A 9,712-nucleotide genomic window follows, 5' to 3' on the forward strand; every position below is an offset into this window, starting at 1 on the left:
ATCTTCTTTAAGATTAACATTTTCTTGCTGGTTAAAAACATATTACTTTTCATTATTGCATCATGTCTCTATTGAGAATTTTTACATTTTCTCTTTTGTGATTTGTTGTACAGTATTAAAATATAAAAATGGTAGAAAAATAATGCTTTAATGGTTATTAATGGTATGTGTGTAAGTGATAAAAAAGCAGACAGATCTGTGAGATAACAAGGCACCATTAGGTTATCACTTATTGCAAAGTCTTACAATTTGCCGCTGGCAGTTTTGATTCACATACACTCAATCTGCTCTGCATGCATACATAAGCTGTACAGTCAGATCCATGGTGACAATTAGATGATTGGTAAATCGCTTTTGTTGTTTTTTTTAAACTTCAACCAGGAGTCAACAAAGCAAAATCTGGATATCAGTTGTTGTTTGATGAGTTATATAAGTTTAAAATGATCAGCATTTTCAACAGTTTGACATTTCTGCTCATATCTCTCCTCATGAGGTGAAAGGTCAATCGGAAAGGATAAATCCAGTTATACTCCTGTCACTTCTGTTCCCAAGGCCATTGGGCTTTTCCAGCCTAATTCTTGGGGGTTTGACATCTGGCATTGCTGCACAGAAATTTAGACGTAAGCTTAAACTTGTAGATGATTATATTAATAGCATGTTTCAATGTAAAGCACCAATGCAGTGTTGAGCTTGATAATATTAAATCACATTTCACTTTCATAGTTCATTCAAAACATATCTGAAATGTCTTACTTTATATGTCTTATGGACATGCAGATCATGTCTATATTGCGTCCATCAGTCCAAGACCAATTCTGGACCTCTTCACGACGTGCAAACTAGGTCCACAATTTGGACGTCTAATCATGACCCCACTTGGACGTCAATATGCAGTTGAACATTTGAACGTCGGGCTAGGTCACTTTTTTGGACGTCTAAGACAGGTGCAGGGAATTGACATAATGCAAGTAATTTATTTATTTATTTATTTATTATTATTATTATTATTATTATTATTATTATTATTATTATTATTAGTATTATTATTATTATCATCAGAGGAGTAGTACTAGTAGTATGGACATGATTATTTTGTGATTAAACATTATTTTTGAATAAAAGTAATGTTTTTGTTTGTTTACATTTTCCTATTTTTCTTTTCTAAAACAGTGTAATTCTGTTTAATACAAAAATATATATATACACACAGTCAACGCCATTTTGATTGGCTGAGGCATTGCGTCATTACAACGTACATCCTAATAGCCACTCCCATCGTTGACCTATACAACAACTTACAGCAGTCCGGAAATCAGCGTCCACTAAATTGCAGGTAAGTTCGGTCAGCTCATAGACCCATAAGTTAATTTTATGTTCATTCATGCATTTAGAGCGTTTGCCGTTTTAGCTTTGTTGTGTTACGTTAATCTACTTCAAATCTGTTGTCGCTATAATTAGCATTACATCTGCTAACGTTAGCTTTTGAAAACAACCAACTTTGTTTACAACGAAGCCGGCGAAAAATCAATACATAGAGTGACGCGCTTGAGCCGTGGGCTGTTACCCAACCATCGTCGGCAACAGGAGCCTCCAGTGTTAACGAGCAGGAGGGCCATTGTGGTGAGCTGGGAAGCGGGTGTTAGCAGCGGATGTTAACCGCTACCGCTCGTTGAAGTTAGCATAAAGCTACCTCATCACAACGGCCATCGTACTTGTTAAGTTACCGGTCAAGGCTTTTTTGTCGGTGACGGTGGTGTATGGGTCCGTGGCTCCAGCGCTTCACTCAGACTGTAGTTATTTTTCTTTGCAGTGCTGCTGCTGACAGAGACGTGCCTGTACTTGCTAACATCCGGGACAGCTAATGGGGCTAGCAGCACAACAAAACAAAACAAAGCAAAATACTAATATACAGGCGGGAGGAGGGGGAGCTTCAGACACAACCACGTGGGGGTTCGCAGCCAAATGCATAACAATTTAGTGCAATGGAGTACTGAGTTCAATATTGTAAAGCTTTAGTTGGGTGTTTCTAAATCAGTCTTATCCTTTAGTCAGGTGGTGTTTGGTCCTCTTTTGAAAGTGGAGTGGGGTGTCCAGCCCTTTGGAAGCCACATAAACAAGGTACAGATTGTGACCTCATGCTCCTTTGCACGCACCCAGTCAAATAAATTGTAAGACTAAACTGACTTAAACTGCATCTGTGTCTACGGATGGCTATGAAAATGAGAGAATGGCGAAAACACCTAAGAGACATGGATGAACTTCTACGTTATGACAGCGAAGATGGACATCAGAGCATTGACATTAATATTGATGTTGTGGCTGGGAGTTGTAGCAGTGCATTTGTAGCAGTGTGCCTGGGACCCTACGCAGTTTAACAAGTGACAGCGTTCCTGAGACATCACATGGTTTTGATTTTGACACTGATGTGGACTGTTTGTCCACTGACTCTGAATATGAACCAAATGATGATGAAGCCGAAGTGATCAGCAGCCTTGAAGATGTCCTGAGACTACAGACAAAGGGAATGTGAGTTTTACATTTATGTGAAAAAAAGCCAGATTTTTGTTTATTTTCACAAGATGAAACTGGTAAGCCCTTTAATTTTTCTGTGTTCAGTTTGATTTTTACCCCAGTGTTAACACTTAAAAAAATAAAATAAATAAATAACAATATAAATATGTATATGTGTTTAATTGTTTTATATTTTAATTGTTCTTATGTTTGTACATAGTCACTCCGGACTAACCCTATTGTTGTAGTACAGACCAAAGAGGTGTAATTTTATTTATTGTATTTTACCACTTTGTTTTTTTCAAACTTAATTGAGGGTTATGCTGCCTGCTGTTAAGAAGTAGCAGCCTAGTAACCAGTATTTCTCAACTGAATCCTGGAGATTGGATTGTGATTTATTATTTTTAACAGCATGCCACCTTCTGAAATGGGACTACATTTATGCATAGAAACTAGAAGCGGCACAGTATAAAAACAATGTCTAATATGAGTTCTAATTTGACGTTGAAATGGCGTCCACAAAGACCTTATTTGGACTAGAAATAGCTCCTGTACTGAGGAACTGTAGATATCATAAATGGACGTTAAGTGTACGTCGAAAAAAAGACGTTGTCTGGAGTAACAGTCTGCACCTTGAGGTGACCAAAATTAGACGTGCAAAAATGACTTGGAAAAGACGTCGTTTGGACGTCTCTCTGTGCAGTGGGAAGGGAATGTAGAATTTACTGACAATCTGTTTGCTGTTTAATAACACTGTTTTGGCATGTTTCTGTGTTTGTCAATGTCAGCTCTTTTCTTCACAAAAGGTGAAAAAACACAAAGGATGAACACAGAAAGGGGCAACGCCGTTACAGCACTGGAGGCACAGAGGGAAGAACTGGAGAAACAGAGACGAAGACTTGTAGAACAATTTGAGGAAAATGAGAGAGAGAGGGAAGAGAATAAGCAGAAGCTTCAGTCAGTGGAGAGGGAAATAACAGAGAGAGAAAAGATGTTTAACTTACCTGAGGAATTATTAAGAGAAAAGGAAAACCTCTTACAGGTTCAGTGGAAACTGGATGAGACTAAGAAAATGTTGGAGAAACAGATACTTGACAGGGAGAAATTGCTGGAGCCCATTGAGAATCTGTTGAGAAGTAACAGACAGAGAGATGTTATAATCTTTATGGATTAGCCGAACAGATACAAATGTCAACACAATCAGAGCAAACAGTCACCAAAAGACCAACATGTGAAGAAATACAGCATCACACATATTTCATTGGTGTCTGGATTAAATATTAAACTGCAGATTAATTAATTAATGATTGCTGAGACTGTTGACAAAAAAACAAAAAAGTGTAATTCAAAATGTTATGACACAGTGTTAAATGAAGGTTCATAATCACTAGGTGCAGCTAACTGACAGCAAGGACAACATTTATGATGGCGTAATAAGAACCAGATTAAATTAACTGTGTGCAGACAGTATTTCAAAACATGTACAAAATGTATGAGATTTAGAAAATCTTTCAACATATCTATACAAGGTGTCAAATATATGGCTGAACTGCTCTGTGATGTGATTATTTTGAATTATCTGAACAATGTATTGATGCTGGATTCTAACTTAATCCCAATTTTCCACAACTTTGTTCATTGTTCTCTGTCAAGGAAGTAACTGTAATGCTTCAGGAAACCTTGTGTTTGTCTCAACTTAGTAAATGACGTTTAAAACAAAACCTACAGTGTTTTACAGGAGGAAAAACACTGAGGAGAGGAAGAAATACAGGTGTAAATGTCATAATGAAGTTATCTATACTGCAAGTTTTCTTTAAAGATGCATTTTAGAGACTTTTTTAAACACTTTTTTGATGCCTTTCAAGATTCAAGGAGGAACAAGAGCAAAAGTTTGATCGCCTTGAAGCAACACATTTCCTTGAGGATGATCTTAGTGGACAAAGTGCACAGCCTGTTTCTGATCATGCACCATCAGGAGTTACATTTTAAAATCACTCCTTAAAGTGACAGGGAGCAAATAGAGAGCAAATGTCAGTCTACACCAAAAACTGACTGACAATTGTCGTGCTGTACCTTGTTATCATATATTAATGTAACCGGGTGATTTGTTTATAATTAAAATGAAGTTTGGCTGCTGCAGAGTAGAAAAATGGGGACGTCACTAGGTTTTAAGGACAGGGGAGGCTGAGCCCCCAAGAAATGCACAGGATGTGAGCGAACGTAGCACGCGAGCACAACATTTCACAAACAGCACAAATAGATCAACATAGAGGCTAATGCCATGACTGTCGCTCACAACACAATAACTGTTTGCTCATAAACATTTTGAAGTCCCACAAATTACATAATATTAAGATACTTGAATACTTTGTGTACATAGTTACCTTTGTAAGCGTTTAAGATACTAGTATTAAGTCGCCAAAACGTGTTTTTTTTCTATTGTCTAGGTGCAGGGTTACATAAACAGGCAAATGATCAGAGACATCTCAGATTCCTATACTGCATTTCTTGAGTCTGTGCCTGTCCGAGTTATATGTAAAAAAAAAAAAAAAACAGTCAATTCTTGAGTGCACTCTGTGACTTGCTGAACAAAATGTGTCCAACATTCACTTTGTACTCAACAACAAAAAAATGTTGACTACATTTAACTTGCTGTATGTGTCATTTGTGATTTGAAAAGCTCAAATTATAGATCAAATTGACAAAAATATTTTAAAGATGCTCTAGTAAAGAACAGTGCCACATGAACAGAAATTAAATAAAACTTCCTAATCACAGCAGTTGGTCTAAAAAATAAAGTGTCCCTGTTAATATAAAACCAGTAACCAACCACCGTCACAGTTTATGCTCTTTATAGTTGTAAAACCATAAAGTGGCAAACAGTCCAAGGTCTAATCTGAATCTGGAGCAAAACGAAACTAATATCACGGTAAGCTAGCTCTGAATTACTTTTCAATAACACTGCTGTACATTCTGATGATGATTAAATAGTTGTACTTGTACCTGCTACATTTTGTAAGGATTTTGGTTTCACTGCTTTCACCAACTTTCATACTGTTACTGTATATTGTAACGCTCATTATATGACCAAGTGAAAACATACAGAGCTTTTCTCAGAGAAGACTGTTGTGTCTACATAAATCTAAATCAAGAAAAACATATATCATCATATCATAGCCTATATCATACTTTATCAGAACATACAATATCATCTATTTCAGTTAGAACAACTGTTGCTAAATAATTATTTCAATGTCATCTGGCTGCTACTTTAAAGTGATTTAAGTTAAGATTTATTGATTGATTAGATTAACATTGATGTTACATTGATGTACACTGATCCTGGTTTCATCCTGGAATATCTGTCAGGTTAGTATTTTATATATTTTTTGAAAAACATACATTTAGTCACACTGACTTCCTCTGTTCTGTTCACAGAAGAAAATGCATGTCTTCATATGGTTTGGATTCTGGTTATTTTCACTCTACAGTCTCCCAGTAACCACAGGTAAACTCACTCACAAGATTCAAACATGCTTAGCAAAACACAAACACTCACAAACACACTTTCTTTAGCAGACACTTTTTTTTCCTTTTCCTTACAGGGCAGTCAAACCTGATTTGTTCAACTCAGCCAATCGTAGCCCACGCTGGAGATGATGTCATTCTGTCCTGTCGCCTTGATCCTCCCATCAGTGCCAGTTCCAGGACAGTGGAGTGGACCAAACCTGGTTTAGACCCCGAGTACATCCATGTTCACCAAGATGGACGGCTGGTGTATCAGAGTCAGAATCCACTGTATAATTACCGCACAGCTCTGTTTGTGGATCAGCTGATTAATGGAAACGTCTCCATGAAAATCTTCAGAGTGAAAACCTCTGATGCAGGAAAATACAAATGTTTCCTTCCTTCATTATGGAAAGAAACTTTCATCGAACTAAAGATAGGTGAGGAAACGTGTTTGGGAAGATTTGTACTGAAACATACCAGGATCACTGTGCAGTTGGAGAATTGACTAATTGGCTTTTCATATGCATCAGTACTATCAGTAGTAAAATATGCAGCTTTTTATTTTGAACAATTGAAAGAATATGCATTTGGGGCATAATAAATACAAATATTAGAACATTTAAAGGGATATTCCGGTGTTAATTTAATCCATGGACTAACACTACGTGAAGCTGTGTTAGACTCCCTCTCGAGAGATCAAGTTTGCAGGCCGCTAGCTAATGTAATTTTAGCATCCTCAGAAACGACCGCACGACAAAAATACATTGCAGTAAATGGGTCCAAATATAAAACCGCCATCAAAAAGCCACAAATAAATCTCAGAACAGCACCAAACTTCAGCAACATTAGAAAACATTAGAAACAGGGTTCCAGCACATATTTCGAGGCATCAAACATTAGATATAGTTGCCTTATTTGTCGGAATAGATAAACAAATCTCTCGAGAGGGACTCTAACACAGTGTCACGGTGTGTTAGTCCATGAATTAAACTTGCACCGGAATATCCCTTTAAGGGTAATTCTAATGGATAAAATTGTGTTTTATTTTGACCATTATTTCTATCAGCCAAAATAACGTTATAGTATGTTATTAAAGTTAATGTTATAATCACATAGAATGGGGGGATCTTGGAGAGATCTGACAACTTCAATATATTGTTACAAAGAAGTCAAACCTTCTCCTTCCCTAACATGACATGCTGGACAATCAGACAGGTTGTAAATGAGCTAACAGCTCACTTTCCAAAGCAGTGATTGGAGGTTAAACCAAATGTAAGTGCACCTAAAATGTCCATAATATTCCCTATACACAATAAATATAGTGTTGAGGTTAAAGGTGCCTTACAAACCTCAAAGAAAACATAAATCGTTGAGCGCTTCTAATATTGTGGCTAGCCGGGGGTTTGTTTATAATCTGAATGATGGTCTGACTGCTTTGTGTTGTTGGACTTTCTGATATTCTTGGATACGACACACATCCATGTTCCAGGTCGACATGATTTAGAAAAAAGTGTCAGCTCAAACCATCCTGCTGGTTGGTGGGTGGCACATAAACCATGTGTTTTCTGACAAACATTAAGTTTTATAGAGGTGTTTCTCTCTCATATTATTACAGAAGATGACTTCATGGACCCATCAAGTTGTACTCCTTGTGTTGCCATGTTTATTCTGGCAGTTGTCCTTTTGGTCTGGAAATGGAGACAAAGCAAAACTGGTGAGAGAAAATACTTCTTTAACTTTTCTAGTAATGATTTTCTGTGTATTACACTTATTGTTATGATAACAGAAAGAGATGATCATTACAAAACAGAATAAAAGTTAGCATTCATAATCCCTAGAAACTAATTAATGTTCTTTTGGTCTTGAAATGGAGACGTAGCAAAACCAGTGAGCCAAAAACATATTTTTATATTACTAATAATAATGAAGTTTCTCTTGAGCTTATGGTTAAGTTGATATGTGGCAAATCATCTCAAAGTAGTAATGATAATTTTATTTTGTCATCTGACAGTGTGTCAGGAAAGAGCCTCCTATTTAAAATGGTGTGAGCTGTATTTTGAAATGAAATGATCCAGAAGCACAGTAAAGATTTTATTTGGTGTCATTTGAATGAACTAATGTTTTTACTTTCAACAGATAATTTCAGTTATTCCTCTGTGTCTCATGCAGTTTCACAATTGTTTTTTTTTTTCTAAAATGTGCTGTGTCACACTGCTTCTGTTTCTACACAGAGACAAAAAAGAAAAATGAAGAGAAAGAGCTGAAGAAAATGGAGGATTTGGATAAGATATTGACAAAACTCAGTGAAGAGTTACTGAACAAAGATGAAGAACAGAAAGATATGACAAAGATTATTGAGCGACTGAAGGAAGTGAGTGAGAAACTAGTGAAGCAGAAAGAGCAACTCATTGTCCAAATGCAGAAGGCAGAGAAGCAGAATGAGGAGAATGAAAAGAAGGTTAAATCAGTGGATAAAGAAGTAACAGAGAAGGAGGGAGATAAAACACTAAACAGAGCACAGGGATACTTAAAACTCAAAGAAATCATACAAGAGGCCAACTGGAACCTGGAGGAGAGAAAGAAAGAACACCAACAACTGCTCATGACCACAGTAAACCTAACGAAGAGGACTGTGGATGAGGTCAAGAGAATAAGTGAAAAGAAGGAACAAGTAGAGAGACACATGCAGCAAATCAAGAAACAGATAGAGGAGATTCAGAGGAAACTTCAGTTAGACACAATAAAACTAGTCAATTAACATTTAATTAACATACTCACTGAGTTCAGCACCAAATAACAGACAGGCACAGTCAGGGCCGAGCTAGTGAAGAGCAGATATGTTCAGAGGACCTGACAGACACCAAGAAACAGAACCAGAACAGAGTGAATTCTGAACTTACATCCATCAGGTGTCCAGAAACACAGTGCTGAATGAATGTTAATGATGTTCAACAGCTGGACGTGTAAATAAGCAGCTGATTCTGGCTGATGAGGCATCTTTTTTAAAGGTGATGATATGTTGTATTAGCTTGTGTTTCTTCATTACAAAAATTAGTCAAGCACACTGATCAGCAGAGCTCATTCAGTGGTAACGTATAAGACCTATGCTATAATAATATGTATGTATGATGGTTACAGAATTCTCACATTGATTTGATTGCATCATTCTCCAACACTCCAGCAGCTGAATGAAAAATGTAAAGTGTTTTCTCCTGGAGACAGATAACAGACCATCCAGGACTGAAGCACCCAGTCTATGAAAAAACAAAGTCATTACAAAAACAATGCCATATTTCTATTTCCTCTATGATAATATTGTAATCTGCAATGTATTTTTAGATTTTAGCTAATGCTAATGCTATTATTAAACAGAAAAATACAATGAAAGTTAAACAGGGAAAACCAGTGGAATGTCTGTGGTTATACTGGTAATTCAGTTAAGTTACGTTTGTATCTGTGGATGTTTTTTTGTGCTGTTCTACTAATTTTTTATTTCATTTTGTTTTCTTTTGATTTATTATGTTGTTTTCTGTTTTGATGGATATGTTCACTTGCCTTTTATCTCGTGTTTTTATTGGTTAAATTACTGTGTGTGTGTTTGTGCATTTGAACAGTTATAGCCATGTATGCAGTACATATATACAGAACTGTACAAATAAATGTTCTATTGTTTGATCAAATTCGTGTCACA

At 36.4% G+C, this 9,712-nt stretch overlaps 1 protein-coding gene across 1 annotated transcript; it reads left to right on the plus strand.

Annotated features, from left to right (window-relative positions):
* Window positions 1-5,410: 5,410 nt before the first annotated feature.
* On the plus strand, window positions 5,411-8,779 carry LOC115590430 (V-set domain-containing T-cell activation inhibitor 1-like). The gene is made up of 5 exons (XM_030431786.1): window positions 5,411-5,440; window positions 5,950-6,019; window positions 6,117-6,458; window positions 7,637-7,735; window positions 8,253-8,779. Exons 2-5 carry the CDS (start codon window positions 5,956-5,958, stop codon window positions 8,777-8,779), a joined length of 1,032 nt encoding a protein of 343 aa, XP_030287646.1. The 5' UTR covers window positions 5,411-5,440; window positions 5,950-5,955.
* Window positions 8,780-9,712: the final 933 nt, after the last annotated feature.

The sequence above is a fragment of the Sparus aurata genome, chromosome 10 (assembly GCF_900880675.1).
Source record: "Sparus aurata chromosome 10, fSpaAur1.1, whole genome shotgun sequence".
NCBI lineage: Eukaryota > Metazoa > Chordata > Actinopteri > Spariformes > Sparidae > Sparus > Sparus aurata.

Bases quoted from the DNA above. Each gene is read 5' to 3' on its own strand.
- LOC115590430 (XM_030431786.1), top strand. From the start codon at position 5,956: ATGCATGTCTTCATATGGTTTGGATTCTGGTTATTTTCACTCTACAGT. The intron at 6,020-6,116 runs GTAAACTCACTC...TTTTCCTTACAG, and splicing joins CAGTCTCCCAGTAACCACAG to GGCAGTCAAACCTGATTTGT. The intron at 6,459-7,636 runs GTGAGGAAACGT...ATATTATTACAG, and splicing joins TTTCATCGAACTAAAGATAG to AAGATGACTTCATGGACCCA.